The sequence below is a fragment of the Mytilus trossulus genome, chromosome 3 (genome assembly GCF_036588685.1).
Source record: "Mytilus trossulus isolate FHL-02 chromosome 3, PNRI_Mtr1.1.1.hap1, whole genome shotgun sequence".
Classification (NCBI taxonomy): Eukaryota; Metazoa; Mollusca; class Bivalvia; order Mytilida; family Mytilidae; genus Mytilus; species Mytilus trossulus.
Genome location: NC_086375.1, coordinates 62796518 through 62816844, shown reverse-complemented (window position 1 = coordinate 62816844; position 20327 = coordinate 62796518). Strand labels below are relative to the sequence as shown.

The 20327-nt window shown below is 31.9% G+C and overlaps 1 protein-coding gene across 2 annotated transcripts; it reads right to left on the bottom strand.

Annotated features, from left to right (window-relative positions):
• Window positions 1-818: 818 nt before the first annotated feature.
• On the bottom strand, window positions 819-20104 carry LOC134712060 (acetylcholine receptor subunit beta-like). 2 transcript variants are annotated; one of them, XM_063573200.1, is made up of 7 exons: window positions 19964-20104; window positions 14296-14331; window positions 7968-8140; window positions 7557-7601; window positions 6120-6244; window positions 4840-5375; window positions 819-3793 (listed from the first exon to the last, which is right to left on the bottom strand). In XM_063573200.1, exons 1-7 carry the CDS (start codon window positions 20025-20027, stop codon window positions 3381-3383), a joined length of 1392 nt encoding a protein of 463 aa, XP_063429270.1. In that variant the 5' UTR covers window positions 20028-20104; the 3' UTR covers window positions 819-3380. The 2 variants fall into 2 exon arrangements, with proteins under 2 accessions (XP_063429270.1, XP_063429271.1); XM_063573201.1 differs by having other exon boundaries at window positions 7968-8137; window positions 19964-20099.
• Between the last annotated feature and the right edge of the window lie 223 nt (window positions 20105-20327).

Below are 20327 nucleotides of genomic sequence, written 5' to 3'. Positions count from 1 at the left end.
TTTTGCCGCTTTAAGTTGTATCTTTCAGGCTTATTAATGTTGTTACCTGTAGGGTTCCCATACTATGGCTCCATATTCCATCGTTGATCTGACTAGCAGAATGTAAGCTGGTTTTTATTACGTTGTTAATGCATTTTTATTAGTATAACGAATTGGATATTTCAACGGAACTAAATATGAGGAGAAATACAAAACGCAAATGAGTACCCATGTACTAAAACTGTACTTAATTTTGAATAAACCTTGTTTGTTTTAATAACAAATTATTTATCAAAACATCTATTGTTATATGCCTCTGGGAATAGAAGGAATAATGATTTTTGAAAAGTGGGAATACGAGGAAGACTCCGATGAACCCCACGCAACTGATTAGAATCATTGTTTATGGTGTTTGTACACGGATCAACAAATCACCAAAAGCCGTGAACTTATCTTTTTTTGTTAATCAAAACTTTTGTGTAAAAAAAAGGCAAAATCACACAAATAATGAACTCCGAGGTAAATTCAAAACGGAAAGTCCCTAATCAAATGGCAAAATCAAATGATAAATAAAATTGAGAAAGGAAATGGGGAATGTGTCAAAGAGACAACCAATCGACCATAGAGCAGACAAAAGCAGAAGGTCACCAACAGGTCTTCAATGCAGCGAGAAATTCCCGCACCCGGAGGCGTCCTTCAGCTAGTCCCTAAACAAATATAAATACTAGTTCAGTGATAATGAACGCCACACTAAACTCCAAATTATACACTAGAAACTAAAATTAAAAATAATACTACATTAACAAAGGCCAGAGGCTCCTGAATGAAAACACATCAAACAAATGGACAACAACTGTCATATTTCTTACCTGCTTTTATCGCAATTAAACTCTCAATTGAATGACAGTCGCATACAATTCCGTTATATTTACAATGATGCGTGAACAAAACAAACATAATTGGTAAAATAGTCAAAAATTTGTTACAGAAGTCATCCCTGTGTTACAATGTGTTACAATCTCAACAGCGGTATACTACTGTTGCCTTTACGTACAATCTCAAAACAAACAAAAATTTACAAAAAAGCACAATAAGCATGATTAAACGTGATTGGTATGAGATGTACATATAAAATAATGTAATATCTTGAAACTCAATTACTATTGTTGACCAATTAATGAACAAGTTGCAATATAAAAACTACACGTAACTCCACAGGACAGCTAAGATTGTCTATTTTGTCGAACTTTTATATGCAAATAGTTACGTTTTTGTTGGCATGTTTATTATTTGGTTCATTAAAATGTCCACAGACAGTTATTGCTATAATTATGATAGGTTATCAGTAGAAACGACGGTCTGTAATTCACTGTTTCAGCAACACAAAGAAGGAGGACCGATACATATAACAGATCAAGTTATTTTTGTAGTCATACAGTTTGAGTTCTGAAATAATACGTTTGCCTTTCGTTAATATGTTTTTGAAAGGTAATAACAAATAAAAAGCTCCCCCTCTTAAATCTAAACTTTTAAATATACCTTTGAGATTCATCCGAGTACTCAGCAAGTACTAGCGAGTATCATGACCGAGTACTCGAGTATTACATTTCATAACTTTTGATATCCCTAGTTATAAGTAATATGTGCTAACAAAAATCCGTGACATAATAGTTTTCTAGTAATATTACTAGATTCGTATCGGTCAAGTTTCTTATCGAAACCTATGTCTTTTGTCAGTCATTCTTCCTCGTATTTGTGTTGGACCAGTGTTTGGGTAAGACGTAAACCCCTTTTAAATCAATATAATATAAACATGCAAAAACGTAACTTAATGGATATATGCTATACGATTAGAAATGGAAAGTTGACAATTGGAAATTTTAAATCCTCACGTTTGTGATATATTCTAGTTTGAAGTAAACAATAAAGATCAAGATATGAAGCAAACTTGGTAAAAGCAGTCCATGAAGTAATTAAAGGCTTGCTGCAATTGAACGATTTGAAGGAAAAATAAAAGCCAATATAAAATTAGACGGAATGAGAAATGAAGGCAGCAATTAAGAAGCACAAGGTATTTATGAGTTATCAATATTTTACTCAAAATTCGAGTAAAAACTTTAGTTTAACTTTAAATAAAACTATTCGTCTGAATTGAAAATAAAAATATTAAAATGTTTTACATTTTGTTCAATTTGAAATATACAAATATAATCTAAGAGTGAAACTTCAACAAAAAAGCAGGGAAATATCCTCATTAAATAAATGATTTAACAAGGTAGTATTTCTACAAAATAAAGGCAAGTTCATGCTGAAGTTACAAATCAATATTATAATCCAAATAACAATAATCCATGACATCAGTTAAGTAGGTTTTTTTTATGGCATTAACAAATCATAACGGTATGTGTGAATAAATAACATAAATTAGGAAATGGGGAAATATTTTTTGTATATAGAAACAAGATGCTCTTATAGCCAGAATTATTCAACTACGAAACACACCCTTTTATTTAATTAGAGTACACACCTTTTGAAAATTGTAGATTTAAATGCATTTGTTCTACTAACTTAACACTTTGAAGTTTCATAAACATTTCGCTAGGACATCTTCAAATGACAAACTACCAAAAAAACATACCAATAAAAACAATAATTGTCCAAGTGGATGATAGGAGCTGCCGTATCTCAATTGGCTCGTTGGGGTTATTTTTAAATGTTGAAAGCACGCTTTACATTTTACAATTGCACTATTGAGCTGATAAAATTAATAGAAATCCAGTTTTAAACATATAGAATCTTGTAAAAACATTTTTAATATCAGGTCAAGAATTATGTTCATTCTGAATTATTTAGTTACACTACAAACAGTTCAAACTACTTAGTCTGACTATCAATTGGTATATCTGTGGTAATGGGTTTTTTTTTAGAACAAATTAAATGGCATTTTATCAGTAAACTGAGTTTGACATCAGATATTAGGTTTCAGGACATGTAGTGAAAATAGCTTTTTATCATTTCTTTTAGATGAATGTCAATTTAATCCATATTTACGTAAGTTCTGTCGGGATTTTTCAATTATAATATAATTAAAACTGTAATTTAATAACAGATGCGCATTTCTACAATACATGTCTCTTCAGTGATGATATGGCCAAAATATTTAAAATTCAAAGCTTATATAAAAGGTGAAAAGCTATAATCCAAAAGGTCCTAAATATAGCCAAATCCGTGAAAGGAATTAAATCTTTGCATGAGGGAGATACATTCCTTAATTTCTAGCATTTTGTAACAGCAAATTTAAATAACACAAAAAAAATCCGTATTTTCATGCCAGTACCGGAGTAATGGCTACTGGGCTGGTTATACCCTCGCGGACTAACAGTCCACCAGCAGAGGCATATTTAGGACGTGTAGTAATTCACAAATATTGCAAGGAACAACATCACAGTGACTATGACAATCATGGCAATGTAAATGTTAAAAAACACTTTGTCCATTATTTTGGATAGTTTTTCCCAGGTCAACTTGATGTCCATCGAACTGACTGCTTCAACAAAGTGAGAGTGACCGTTATTTTCTGTTTTCAAATGTGCTAGTGTTGGCTGTGTCAAAACTTCAACCTCGGTTACTTTGTTATTCTCGCAACATTTACAACAACTTTGCATGCCAGCAATTCTGAGAAGATATTTTTTTGTCATGTTTTTAACCCATTGTGGTATTTCATCTTCCGTTGGTTTGAAATGAAGACTGAGAACGATGATTGTAAGGATAACTGATGTAGCTCCAAGTGTAAGAATAAATACAAGGTATATAGCTGAAATACAAAATAATCAACCAGTTTTACAAAATGAAATCATATTACATATGTTAAATTGTCTTAAATGCGAGTAGTTATGGCATTGGATATTATCTTGAATACGTTGAACTCTCTGATAGGCTAAAGGAAAGAAAAATGTATCTGTTTTTGTGTTTACGCAATGTCTCTTTACATTAAGAATATAAATGGTAAAATGAATCTATATCTATGTTTCATCACTATTTGTATTACATTATTATACACCTATATGGTATGTAGTTGCATATATATTGAATATCAACAAAATTTCGGGGAAACAATATTTATCAGTTTCATTCGTATTGATTTAACAGTACGGTCATAAAATGAAAAGATAAAACAATCTGGCCACAACATTCTACAAATTCTATTTCTTGAATCTATGATGAGTTAATCTATCATGGATATCGGGATCAAAATTGTGTCCGGCACACAAGTAATGTTTGAAACAAAATCAGTTATTTTGATAAATACATTTAAATAACGTTTCTAGCATTCTTTTTGCGTAACTATATTTCGAGATGTCATTGTGACATTATATTTCCGTCTTTTAATACACTCAAAGGAGACCAACAATCTATTGGGGTAAGGTTATAATTGTTTGACTCAGATAATAAAAATTTTACCACATCTGAACCATGTGATGTAGTGTTAGTTTGACCGGCAAGCATGTTCAATAGTTGATTACTGTTATCATTGAGCGAGTTGCTGGTAGCCGGTAAAATTGTTTAGTAGATTTACTATCAAATGATTGAAAAAGCATTTTATAGTGAAAAATGAAAGATGCTATTTGAAAAATTGACCATCCCTCGCTGTCTTCAACGATTTTACTGTACAAAATGTTTTACCATTTTCCATAATGAGTTTAGATGTAATAGTGCACGTTTGGTTTTCTTTTGCAAATTTACAAGACTATCTACAAAGCTTGTCATATATTCGTATTTCGTTACGAAAAGAAAAAGTAACAAAGGATACTTTATAAATATGATGTAATTTAATATGTTAACCGCATAAGTTTTACTTACAGAGGTAGCATATATTGACAGAGGTACTTGGAATATTGTCCGAAATCATGGTCAGATATACAGCATAGGCTAATAGAACGGTCAATGAGAAACCTATTTTCTCTCCTGAATCCACGGGCAGCTTGAACACCATAGCAATCAAAACTGCCATCAAAGCAACAGGGAATAAGGTGTTAATGACGTGGAACATTGGACGGCGTTGGAGCTTGATTGAATAAGTTAGACTTGAAAACGCAATTCCTCCTCTTGATTTGGAACCCGCTGTACTACTTGATGCGTAAACAAGATCCCATTCTCCATTTCCTGAATAGAAACTGAGGTCTACAGATTCATTTCCAAATTGTAATGAAACTTCCTCGGCGGTATAAGACCAGGAACTTATCTTTACTGTACATTGTTGTGTGTCCAGAGGGTAGTACGTGATGTCAGATTCACAGCTTACTTCGTATATGCCTGATGGGTTCCAGACTATGTTCCCATCACTTACAATTCGCATTGGAATAAATTTATCATTGATAATGCCTATGTCCTTAACTCTGCAATTTTAATTTACACATATTCGTAACATTTCATTAGGATTTGATTTTCATTTGTCTTTCCTTGTCCACATATATAAGCTATCAGTGATTTTCAAATTGGCAAATTTATGATTTTAATATCTAAAAGTTTCATTTCTGCTGCCATATTTTTTTATTTGTATTTTTTTTTTTTTTTTTTTTTTAAAGATTGTTTATACATTTATAGGAATAGTGCATGATGGTGATTTTTCACCCACTTCCATCTTCGCTTTTATCAAAGGTTGTTTAAAATCATGGCAATTTAAACATTGATAGACTTTTTTTGTACACTACGGAAATATAATTTTCTAAGAAAAAATCACGGTTTAGGAGTGTTTTATTTTTGTTTTTGTTTGTTCGTTATAATGTGTCTCAAAGACTTTTAATCAACATTTATCATATTCAACTTTTCATGACATATACAACACTGTTCACATTTGACGTTTCATATTGATTAATTAAGATACTTGTTATCTCTTCTGATCTTGACACTGACTCCTTCTAACAAAGATAGAAAACAGAAAACAAAATCAATTCCTTAGTGCGAGTTTTGCTTTATTTTGACGGTGTCTTCTACAAGTTACACGTTTGATAATTGATAAAGTATATATCGCCTTTCGTTTTGTACTTGTATCATGTATTTTGACACTTAAAATGGGAAGTCTTAACATTTCCCTTAATCTTGCAGTATCAAATACATTAGCGTGTTTTAATTATACTTACGAGTTTTCTATGATAAGTGCGGGTCTCCAAACATATTCTTCTGTACTGAAGAGGAACTTTACATTGGAATAGTCTTGTGAGGTAATGGAACTGTCTGACCAGTCTAATCTGGAATCTTGCCAACCCTTAAAATCGCAAAAAAAACCTAACATTTCATATCTTCTTGACAAATACACGAAAATTGTAAACTACAAGTTAAAGGAAATATAACATAGAGTATTTATTTTGAAAATAGTCTTAGATGCATGATTTTTTATATAAGTTGTTGGTGGCTTTGAACTAGCTGTCAGTAACTGCGAGTACTCTCAGAAAAGTACTTTAAAAGTGTTGGTTTTTTTTCTTGGTTGTTGGGATAAACAAGTACCCGGCCACGTCCACTCTGTATTTTTGTTAGATGTATCTCTATGCGTATCCTCTGATGAGTTAAGCCTTTTTCAACTGATTTTTATAAATTGTTCTTATTTTGTACTGTTACACAACTGTCCCATGTTAGAGGGAGGGTTGAAATCCCGCTATCATGTTTAACCCCGCCACATTCTGTAAGCGTAAGCCTTCCCAAATCAGGAGACTGTAATTCAGTGTTGATGTGTTGCATGGTTGCTTTTCGTTAATTTTCTTACATAAATAAGGCCGTAAGTTTTCTCGTTTGAATTGTTTTACATTTGTCATTTCTGGACCTTTTATAGATGACTATGCGGTATGGGCCTATGCTCATTATTGAAGGCCATACGGTGACTTATAGTTGTAAATTTCTGTGTCATTTTGTGTCTTGTGGAGAGTTGTCTCGTTGGAAATCATACCACATCTTCTTTTTTATAACGCTTAAAATAGTAATAAATCTGATCATGTCTAAATGTTATCCAGTCGTGCTCGAGGAATCGTACTATTCATTGGAAATATATAGAAATCGTTACAGCTAATTTCCTAATGCATGTAAAGGAAAACTTTGGTTGGCTTGCTTGCTTTGTTTGTATAACTGTCTTTACAAGCTTTGTAAAAATAAATTTACATCTTTAAACAATATATATAGGCGTAGTTTAATCAGTATATATAATATTTGAATTAAATTTGGTGTTATCCTTATGATTGTACAATATAAAAACAAAGCAAGCAAGCTAACTAAAGTCTTGCTCTACTTGCTTTAGGAAATTACCTGTAATGTGTTTGGTAAGTTTGACACACTTTGCGTGTTCCGTTAGTGTTGGATATAATAAACATTAAAAATACGGATTCAAATTGTTCATTTTATCTTGTCTAAACATTAAAATTTTGTTTAATCTATATACAAATCACTGAAATATATATTTAATTTTTATTTCAATCAAAGTACCGAAAATTGCCTTCTTGAATAACAAAGTTTTAATATTAAAATCATTTACTGCTATATCATGTTGAATATTTGGAATGAACAAATGAAAGGCGCTTATAAATACTTACAACAGTAAGGTATCCTGATATTGATAGGGATTGGTCTTTAATATTCTACAAATAAAGAAAACAATATCGGCTATTGCAGAAGCTTGCATATCGGTTTCAACAGATAACGGTATTTCATTTATAGTCAAACATTATTACTCGTTTAAGACTTGTAAATAATGACGATGTCAAGTAAGTTAATGAAGTAATGTTACTAAAATGTAAGCTTTTATAATAATGTAAACAAAATAAATTAAATACATATATACATGTATAAGCAATAATTGTTGACATAACCTATTGTATTGTTAAAAGTTTCGGTAAAGTTCAAAGCTTTATTTTAGGCTTTTACAAATGTGTAGCTCTTTTATTGTAACATTTATTAGTTTCTTTAGTGCTTTGTATTAATAGACAGTTTAAGTATATATTTACCAGATCGTTGACAGTTAGAATGGTTAAACTGATTGATATTTTGACGTTCTCGCGAGGTCTCTGTAAAACTTCATAATCCGTGAACAGTTCACTCCTAAGTGATGATTCTAGTAATGTACTGTATACCGGTTTAGTTGGTCCTACACCTTTAGCTCCTATGGCTGCGTTAGCTGCTGTAAGAAACACTTTGAAAATAATGTCGATGTTTTGATTGTTATGATATTGATTGCTTCGAATTTTAAGTGTGGGTCTAATATATATATATATAGACATTAATATTTTTTAACAAAATTCACACTGAACAATGTATCATAAAAAGTAGAATCACAAAAATACTAAACTCCGAGGAAAATTCAAAACGGAAAGTCACTAATCAAATGGCAAAATCAAACGATAAGACACATCGAACCAATGGACAACAACTGTCATATTCCTGACTTAAAACATTTTGAGACTATATATTAATTGAAATTCAAATTTGATGTGACGGCATGGTTTGTAAAATTATCATCCTTTATGACAACAGCTTATCTGCAATCTATACCATCTATTAAGTACTTGCCACTATACATCATGTACTGTGGGTACAACCCTGGCTAACGCCGACGAAGAAGGCATTACTCGACTATACAAAAGCTATATTTGTATACATTCTAGTTGTTAGAGTGTTCCAGGGCGCTGGAAGAGGTGCCACAATGTCCCAGATGCAGGTGTTGCAATCCCGTTTAGGGAAGACCCTACGTTGTTGGGCTAAATTGAGTTATATTAATTATGGTGATGACCCTGTATTACCACAAGTTATCGTTGGAGAGCGTCTGTCGTAAAGTTGTCTCACATTTAGACGATGTTTTGTAAAAAATAAGCATAAATTGTGTCATACCAATAATGGAATACTTATCTATTGCGTTATCATATATACCCGATTTTAAAAGGCAGTATATCTACGGTTGGAAACTATTTAAAGTAAACAAATTGAATACAACACGTTTAATAATTACTTGCGTCCGAGGCGCTTTTCTGGATTTACCTTCATCATGAACGATCAAAGCCAAACATTTGAAATCCGAAGATATAAATCCGAAAAAAGCTATATGTAAAAAATTCCTAAAATATAAATAGCCAAATTCATCTAAGGCCAACTTTGCCTGAGGGAGTTAAAACCTTAGTTTCTTAATAATAACATATGTCATTAATCGGGTAATATTTCGTAGTTAACAAAAAGCTGAACTGGGAGTAGAAGCACTATGTGAATAACTATTAGACAGAATTGGACAATTTTACGATGCTATATTTTATCTCAAGAGTTAATATTCGAGATTTCAGAAACGTGCATGCAGTAACCATGAAAATATATATAATTCGCTACGTCTAATCGATGTTTACATGACAGTAAAAGGGAAAACATTATAGTTCATGATATGTAGGTTAAAATACCTGAATCTGATTACACCATATAATACTTTGAAGTAGAAATATGAATAGAGTTAAGAGAATGCGTCATTTTTGACAAAAACAACCATAAGAGTCGAGACGGAAACATAGTCTTAAAACAATAGACAAGCTCTAAATCGTCCAAAGTCTATAAATATTGTTGATAAATTTAACAAAAATATTAAAGATATTAACAACCTATTCTCTAAACAACGAAAATATAAAAGATCTGACATGTAACATTATCATACCTCCTATACATTTCTAGGAAGATAATTGGTTAAAAGCAACCACGTGGAGACAGTGTATATTCCATACTATATTAATAGGCGGGGCTTGTTTTAATTCACTGTTAGTAGTGTTGTTACGTCTGTTTGTGAAAAACAAAACCGTACTGAGAAAAAAATCTTAAATTTTTCAACAGACGAAGAAATTGTTGATGAAAGATTCAAATAAATTCAATAACACACTTAAAGCTAACAAGTTGTTATTGTTGGCATTTGTTCTTTAATGACCAAAGGAAGTAGTTTCTTTTAATGCTAATGGTATTGAAGAATTGCTCATTTTGATAGGTCACTAGTCTAAATATCTCATGTTAAGATAGTCGGTAAGATATATTCGTTACATAGTGTGCTAGTGACGGAATAGACCCAATATGGAATTTGCTAAACCCATACATATCGTATTAGGTAAATAGCACATTATGTAACTAATAACATCTGCGAGGTTCCTGATATGGGAAAGGCACATACATTGAATGTGGCAGCTTAACTAACTTAATTGTGCGATCTTCTCTCTCCCCTTATTTTTCCTTTTAATCTAAATCAGCAGATTAAAAAACATTGCATTAAAAATATAGAATTAAAAACAAGTGAAGCAAGATTATTCATGCCAAAACCCCAGTTCCGTATGACAACTCAGTAAATAATAATCCACAAGATATCCCGCTAATAAACTAACGTCCTGTTACTGTTATAGTTAGGTCAGTTCTCAGTTAGATGATGTAATAAGTGCTTAAAGCTTTAGTATTATCCAAAGGAAGTTAATCAATGTGTATTTACCATGAAAATTTGCGTCACTCAGAATGGTATATGGTGAGTACTTAAAAATTGTCCAAATTCTATCTTTACCAGAAAAAGTGTTTTTGACCTTTTGGTTAACAAAACAATGATTTTTAAAATGAGGTCATGAGTTTTCAAAAATTGCAAGAAATCACGAAGGGGTCAAGCAATATTGACAGTCAGAGTATGTGTTAAATGGGCACTTGTATTACAAAAAAAAAATGATGGAACGAACAGAGAGACGAAATAACTGGATCTTCATTAAATCAGTTTCGAATTGCTCATATAGATATTGGATAAAAGTTAGTGACCTTAAACCAAACGCCTGCTCATATAGATACAGCCCGTAACAGAGTAGTGATCGAATTCGCGTTTCTTTACCGTCAGAATAAGTTACGTCATCGACAAACTTATTTCAGAAGTGACATAATTTAACTTTCTTCATCGACAAAATATTTCATGTCTAGGGTGTAAATTTTCATTGTTTTAGTCGAATGTTTTTTCTGTATATCGTCTATAATCTCTTTACTTTCGTTTCCATGAAAAGGCAAATATAGCTTACGTTTACATACAACAAGTACGAATTACACTGTACATGCTATACAGTTTATACATTGTTCTTTGAAAGTTGTTATAAAGAATTATATGCATCACTGTATCCAGGTTCAATTAATTTTAGAATTCATTGATTATTTATTATACACTGCTTGCACTGTGAATATTTATGGGATTCAACACTGTGATAGTTTTTCTTTCGTCTGATATAGAATACTCCATATCTTTTCTTTTTCATACCTATCTGTTTATTATGTCCCCGGGAGTATGTCAAACATACATTGTTGCAATACCGACATATAAAAAAGAAGATGTGGTATTATTGCCAATGAGACAACTATCCACAAAAAGACATAAATGACACAAACATTAACAACTATAGGTAACCGCACGGTTATGCTTGTACTTTGTCACAGAAAAAAATGAAATAAATTTCTTACAAATCGAAGCAAAAAATACAAATATACCCTTTAACATTTCAAATGTTAAAGACAAAATTGCTCTTTATCTTAAGTTCTTGACGAATACTTGAAATTTAAACCTCTAAAAGATGTGATGTACGGCATTTCATTTTATCATTGGTAATGATCCATATCTGACAGAGAAGAAATATTCATAATTCTCAGAAAGTTTTCGTAAATATTGTAAGAGACCACTAATTGTTCCAACAATCAAGACAACAGAGACAAACAGGGAAGAAAATATGAAAATGAAAAGATATGACTTAAGTGTTAGCATGTTCAGGGAGACGGCACCCAATTTACAAAAAAATAATTGATGTTTTAAGGAACTGTAGAGAACTCCACAGGTTTTCAACAAGGGTAGAATTCAAAACCTTAAATATGAAAGCCTCGAAATCCATGATACTTTTTTCTGTGCGGTAGTTATATCTACAAAATCCAATCATGTACACGACATATAATCCATGTATATTTATATATTGGGAATTTATTTTTGTTTCCAAACAGAATTATAAGGTTATGTATAAGTGCCTCCGTTCACTGCGCAATTGTAAATTGTTTTCCTAAAGACCAGCAAAAATAAATGGCACAAGTTCACGTAGTCATAAAAAAAAGTCGTATAATTTACGTTATCGAACAAAAAATTAGAAATACGGAATATTATAAGTGAAGGGTTAGGAATTTCGTTTCCCCTACATGTTTTAAAGTCAAAGGCAAATGTTTTCCCTGTAGTAATTGAGAACCTATGTTGTTTATGGGTAATTATAGGTGAAATGTTGCATGGTCCATCAAAATGACAGCAAGCGCAGTTTTCCGGACGATTTATATTTGTACACTGCTAAAAACTGTCAGGTCCTGACCATGGTATATTTTGGAGATTTTTTTTTACTGATTTTTACTTAAAAAAATGTTCTCTGTGTATGCCATTGCAAGAAATAGTTTTGCTCGTTATTTTGTCACCGGTTATTTTGTCATATTAAAAAAAAATCTCAACCAAATTTTCCCGTTTAAACTGTACTAGAAAAAAAGTTTGGCATGTGAAACGGACGAAGACATATTCTAACAGAAGTACAAATACATGTCCTCCCTTTTGTGTATACATATGAGAAAACATTTCAAAGTTATTGATTGAATTCAAATCCATCACACATACAGTACACATTGTAGTCCGAAAAAATAAAGGACTTCATTCCTATCAAACACTTTTTTAATTGTTTACCAGTATATTTCTTTTAGTTTTGGGTAAAGTTGTAAAGGAAATAATACTATCAAGACGTCCTTCCATAAACCTTTTTTTTCTGTTCTGACTTTGAAGAAATGACTACTTTTCGCCCAATCGAAATAGTGCATAGACATATTTTGTTTCATATTATTAGAATTATTTTCAATATTATCGGTATTAAACTTGATTATCGACACATGAAAGTTTGTCAGCATTGTCAATCTTTTTAACGTTAAGTTACCAATAGTTCGTTCACTACTTAAATACAGTTACAGGGGAGGTAATGACGTTACTAACGTAAAATGTTATTTTCGCGACGTCAAACTGTGACATATCGGGAAAAGATGCATTTTTCGTCTGATTTTTATCAATCAAACTAAATTAATTTGAAAACGAGTTCATCGACCCCTATTTTTCAAAACGGCAATTTGTTTCATTTTGCAGGGAGATTATGTGACCCAAATCTTATAAAACTGTAAATAGAGGATTTTTTTTTAATTTTGATAAACATGCAGCAAAACATGAGTTTTTTCCTCAATTCACGAACATTTGATAAATATGAGTTATTTCTGAAAAAAAATGCATATTTTTTTTAGAATACTTATGAAATACAGAAATTACCGATTATTTAACAAAAAAAACAATTTGTGTTTATCTTTTATAACAAAAAAGTTATGTCTTTCTTTCGAAAAATAAATTACGGCCCCAAATCTGAATTTTGAGCAAATATACAAAATTTCGACCTCATTTTACTCAAAAAGTAGCACATGAAGGTATATTTTTTATTACATATTTGATTTAATCAGGTAAATAACAGCCTATATGCAAATTTTAATGAACTTGTAAAAACAGGATCAAAACTGTATCGTATGCCCTTAATTAAGTTTGTCGATAACGTAGCTAATTTTGACGGCAAAGAAACGCCAATTCGATCACTTCTCTGTTACGGGCTGTATTGGATAAAGGTTAGTGTATGTGAGCCTAAAACAAAAGCTCGCCTATATGCATTCATTAGTCAACGGGAAAAGTAAAATGAAAAAAAATACCGGACTGGAAGAACAATTCAAAACGGAAAGTCCCTTATCAAAAGCTCCAATAAATCAAACGAATGGCATTTCTGACTTGGTACAGACATTAACCTATGTAGAAAATGGTATATAAACCTCGTTTTATAGCTAGCGAAACCTCGAAGTAAAATGTCAGCAGTCAACATTGTGCTATAATCTTAAGGGCATACGATACAGTTTTGATCATGTATTTACAAGTTCATGAACATTTGCATATAGGCTATTTTCTACCTGATTAAATCAAATATGTAATAAAAAATATACCTTCATTTACTACTTTTTGAGTAAAATGAGGTCGAAATTTTGTATATTTGCTCGAATTTATATCTTTTAAAACTGGGAGTTCAATTTCATATCTTCATATATTCATTTGAATTTGAGAGACATTCTATTGTAATCATATGTGTTAATATTAGTATGTTATTGGTAAATAAGATCTGTCATATTATTACTTGTTACCAAACAGAGGTTTTGGGAAATATATATGCAAAGAATTATAGATCTGAAAAAGCTCTATGCCATATTACTTACAATTGCCTTTGTCTTGAGCAGCAGCCAAATATATATCTATTGACATGAAAAAAAAATAATGTATACTAATATAAAAAAGAAGATTTGGTATAATGTACTAAAGCTATTCTATAAAGCAAATCAATACATACACATTCAATGATAAATTAAAAAAAATAAGTTCACACAAAAAAGACGTGTAATAACTTAAACAGCACTAAATTGCTACACAGTAACAACAACAACAAAACACCTTAGCAAAGGTGAAAAGCTGTAAAGAAGAGGCAATTTATTTTGTAAAATAGCTATGTAAGTGTATTAGTGGTGTATATAGGATATTTTTTTGAAAGCAGTACATTGTACATTGTAGTTCCCCCCTCATTCTTTAATTTCTGAGAGTAATATGGAAATTCGATTTGTTCTGAAAAAGCACATTTAACGGTACTATTTAAGTGCATGGCTAATTATTATTCTCGGAGTTAACGTGCATAAATTTAATTTCTTATTCAATTTTCTGTATGTTATATATTATCAAGACAATATGCTGAGTTTTGTATTGAACCAGATACACATTACGGCAAATAATTTCAAAATATGTACAAATGAAATTTGCATAAACAACAAGGTTGATCGCCCCGTAAGATTTATCGTTGACTTGCAAATATTATGTAATGTTTCTCTGTAAGATATTGTTGGTATCTTTCCAACATTTCCAGGACTCGATAGATTCATGTAGAAATAAATTGTGTTGTCTTTCTTTGAGCAAAATATATTAATAGGTTAGATTATTGACCCATAATGAGTAGAAGAATTATTATTAAAGTTAATAAAAGATATTTACTTATGTATTGAGTAAATACAATATATTCATAGTAAAACAAAAGCCTATCAATAATTATCATGTAAAGCATTTAGATTGAAAAGACAGTTATTTGCTTTTTCTCGAAAACAAATACTATATTGATCACATATTTTTAATTGAAATTAATATAGCACCGTACGTCCGTTCTTACTCGAACAGAAACCTTTGAACTCATAATTATTTTTTGCGATATGCTATTTCCGCCTTCAAAATACTTTTCAAATTAAATTAATGATAACAATTATGTTTAATCAGCGCGATACCAAAAGACAAGGGAATAATCGCGGAACGAATTATTTTAAAGAGGCACAACAAAATATTTCCGTTTTTTTTTCATTGAATATTGAAATAAAGAAGGTTGTTGTTAACATACACGAGTCAATACACCAAAATAGAAAAAAGAAGCAAACATAATTATAAGGATCACTGGTTGCATTCGTACAGAGATTCGGAATGGTATCAACAATGTAGGAAAAAAATAGACACATCAAAGTCAATCAGTAAACGTCTAGGACTTGATGTTATTACTGTCTTGGCATGTTAAATACATTGGTACCAAATATTTTTCAAAAGCAAGTTTAAAAACGTTCAGAAGAAACAGATTGTATACATTTTACATTAAATCCGTTCAATGTGTACTGATTAATTAGTCTGGGATAAAATGACGTATTTAATAGTATTAATTTCCCTTGGACTTGCTTTCAGTAACTAAGAGAAATCTTATGTTGGTGTCTTATGTCTAATGTTTTTTATGATAAAGTTGTTTTCCATACGTCGTATCAAACTACTGACTTTGTTCTTTATATGTTGGGTAGTTACACCACTGTTCCAGATTATCTGGAGGGTTAAGCACTCATTAACATGCATAACCCTCAGAGAGTTTCTACTCAAAGTCAGGAGCCTGCTTTTCCTTGGTTTTCGTTAGTTCAAATTTGTCATGCTTGATTTTCGTAAAAAAAAAATGTGCCGTCAGGTAGCTGTTTTTCGTATTGCTGAAGGCCGAACGGTTGCCCATAGTTTAGTTACATTCACTTCATAGGAACTCTGGTGGATAGTTATCTCATTAGCAATCATACAACTTTTACTTATTTTTTATAAGGATGTCTAACCAGATGTTGTCCTGATTGTCTCTGTCTTACTTACTTTTTGTCAGAGCAAGTAAGGTATTGGAAGTTGGAGCAGGTTTTTTGTGTTGTTTTATAATTTTCTTAATTCTTGTTATCTTCAGTAAAGTTAAATATATATATATAAGTCTAAAAGGGTACAACATCACCAAAAACACAATAAAACGAACAATACGTTAGATATTTTGAATAACAGATATCCTTCCTCGGTAATTGCACGATGACAAATGGATCATGTCAATTCAAATTGAGACTCTATCAAAATCTTGAAATTTATACAATTTAAGCGAACGCTGGAACAATTATAAAATTTCCAAACACACCGCAAAGACTACAAAAATATCCCTAAATAAAAATAGTTAATAACGACGTGAACTGGTACAACTCTAAATTTCCAAAGAGGTGACAGTTGAGATGTTAAACAACTGCGTGGAAATACAGTCCCAATAAACAGTCCTGACCGATCTAAACTGGTATGATATTTGAAATATGACAACGGTAGAGCAATTGCAACAGAGACTGCAACAGAAAATTGATGATAAGAAAAATGAGTAATAAATTTTTACTAAGATTAAGTAATAGTTCTCAAAGGTACCAGGATTATAATTTAGTACGCCAGACGCGCGTTTCGTCTACATTAGACTCATCAGTGACGCTCAAATCAAAATAATATAAAACCAAACAAGTACAAAGTTGAAGAGCATTGAGGAACCAAAATTCCAAAAAGTTGTGCCAAATACGACTAAGGTAATCTATGCCTGGGATAAGAAAATCCTTAGTTTTTCAAAAAATTCAAAGTTTTACTAACAGGAAATTTATAAAAATGACCACATTATTGATATTCATGTCAACACCGAAGTGTTGACTACTGGGCTGGTGATACCCTCGGGGACGAAACGTCCACCAGCAGTGGCATCGACCCAGTGGTGTAAATAGTTATCAAAGGTACCAGGATTATAATTTAGTACGCCAGACGCGCGTTTTCGTCTACATAAGACTCATCAGTGACGCTCAATTCAAAATAATATAAGAACGTGACTACGTACTTACACATCCTTGCCAACTGTTATCAAAACTAGTATAATTAAAAAATTTCTGCGAAGTTTAAGAGTCCAGTACGGAAGCCGGAGTTACTGGACACAAGTAATGGCAGGAAATTAGTGATGGTAGGGAAAATGAGTGACTCTTTTATGTTTTTTCATTATTCCCTTTGGGGAAACTGTCCTGAGCTTTGTTATCCAAAAACTTTCCCGAGCAAGTCTGTCGCTCTTTGACCAATCCTCGTTGTGATCTATGATAGTGATGGTAAGTTTTTTAAGATCAGCTTGGGCGTGCCCATGTGATCTTAAATGACGACTTACGGGGAGGTCGGGCTTGCAGGTGTAGTCACTACGATGACTATTCATGCGTTTGTTGAATGGCTGTTCTGTCTCGCAAACATACTGCAGGCCACATCGACACTGTAGAATGTACACAACATTCTGGGTTTTGCAAGTTACATTACAAAAATTGTGTACACAGACCCAGTTGAGTGACAAGTAAATGTTTGAGTATTCAGTATTTGTTGGCAAGTCAGACATCGTTTGTTACCGCACGACTTGCACCATCCTGTAGTTGAACAGCTTTTATTAGAGGAGACGGCAGCTTTCACAAATAAGTCTTTTAGACTTGCTGGTCTCCGAAAAGCTAAGACAGGAGGATCGGGAAAGATTTTGGGTGATTGGCAATACTTTGCTAATTGGCACAGATCAAACGTGAAAGGTTAGTAAAGGCGGGATTGTATGTTAAAACAAATGGAACTATTTTGCTGCGCCTATTCTTTTTGTACTGTAACAGGTCATTGCGGCTGTTATTGTTAGCACGCGCAAACCCCTTATCTATGTCCCATTTCTTATAACCTCGTTTGATTAAAAATCCGCGAAGTTCCTGTAACTGCTGAGTGACAGCCTCCTCAGAGCAGCAAATCCGCTTTACTCTGAGAGCTTGACTGTACGGGATACTTTTTTTACAGTGTTTGGGATGACAGCTTTGGGGAGAAAGGTACTGATGTTTATCTGTAGGTTTACAGTAGAGGTCTGTTGATATGACACCGTCCTTTATAGATGTAGTTGTGTCTAACAAAGATATCTTAGAGTTGGATATTTCATTAGAAAGATATCTTTTTATTCAGTCTTTATATATATATATATATCTTCATGCCTTATATATCATGTACTGTAGTACGCCGCTAGATTAAAACTGACGTGGAAAGGTAACATATGGCCACCGAAAGCTCTTTTTTTTGAGAGCCCAGGTGGTCGTGTGGTCTAGCGGGACGGCTGCAGTGCAGGCGATTTGGTGTCACGATATCACAGTAGCATGGGTTCGAATCCCGGCGAGGGAAGAACCAAAAATTTGCGAAAGCAAATTTACAGATCTAACATTGTTGGGTTGATGTTTAGACGAGTTGTATATATATATATAAACAAGTCTAAATTGAAACTACGTTCAAACCTATGATTGCGTTGGATAAAAACCGCATTTTTTATACGTGTGCATGTAAAACAAATTTCGTTGTAAAAGGGTCTAAAAACAGCACAAACAACATTTTCCAGAAGACCAAAAAAGTGAAAAAGTATATTTAAACAAAACACATTTGACTAACAGGTCATACAACTGATGTTCTTTAACCCTGCTGATATATATATATATATATATATTCCTAACACAGTAAACGGACTTGTTTATTCATTATGTATCGAAATATCTGCACAAATATTCAATTGAATAAAAAAGAATTGACAAAAATAAAATGAAATGAGCTTGATTGACTATGATTAAAAGGATGATTGGTCACAGATATGGTAAGTTAAGTGATGAATAAACGGATGAACAAATCTGTTTACAGTTTTTGCTTTCTAACGGTTTTCATTAAATTGATTTACTTTGTTACTAGAATTTAATCATCTAGTTTTTAATTATAATATTCACAAAATTTAGTGCTTAATGTAACAGATTGTAAGTTTCAAAAGAAACAAATCTACAGATGAAAAACATATTTACAATAGTTTATCCTGGGTATTCATCTTTACTTCAATGCCTCATACTGGTGACAAAAGTATACAATCATAAACATTGCAAAAAAAGAGATTGTATAATGGCTTTCGGAATGTTTCGTTACTTCTGTAATACTTATGTAAACTTATGTGCTAATCAGAAATCTCCCATCCGTTTAAAAAAAAATGTTTCAATTCAATAGTATTTTTCTACGCTTTGAAAGCCCAAAGGCGATATATTTATTTAGAATATCAATCGGAAAAGTTACAAAACGTTGCTGTATTTCGTTCAAATGTTTTCAAACTTTGTTTAAGGTAGATTCGTGGTATAAGTTGTGATGTTAAATAATCAAACAGTTCTCCAAAAGAACAACAAAAAACGATAAGGTAACACTTCAAAAACTTTAAACTTATGCACAAGATTTGAAGAAAAGGAAAGCCTGTGAAATATTCTAACGTTGTTTTTTTTGGGGGGTGCAAGAGTTGGAGTCTTTCGCCGTAACTTTTTCCAATACATAAAGAGAAACATGACAGCCAAAAAAAGTATAAACGAAACAAGTAAAACTGTCTAAAAAAAAAGTAAATAATCGTGATCAATAAAATTATTCGATCAGAAAAAAATAAAATTTCCGTATAAAAATGTTTAAATGAAGTGCATCAGGACTTACCCATTAATGTTATTAATAATATCAATGTTGTCCATGTCATTGTGTGCAATCTGTCACATATCATGTATTATAAACCACACGGAAAGAAATAGTTACAGGTGTAAAACGATATCCTTTAAAATATGGTTTAAATCACGTGATTATAATGGGTTATTTTTTTATTAATGGTGTAATTATCGATACAGTTCAATGTTTACATTTTTATTAATCTTCAAGGTTAATTATGTAATTAATAACACTTCACCTATTCACTACAAAAAAATATGATGATTCTTTAGCACAGTGTCCACTATGACTACCGGTGCAGAAATCAATTAAGACCTTTGTAGTCATTTTATCATTGGAGAATTGTTGCACTTCTTAT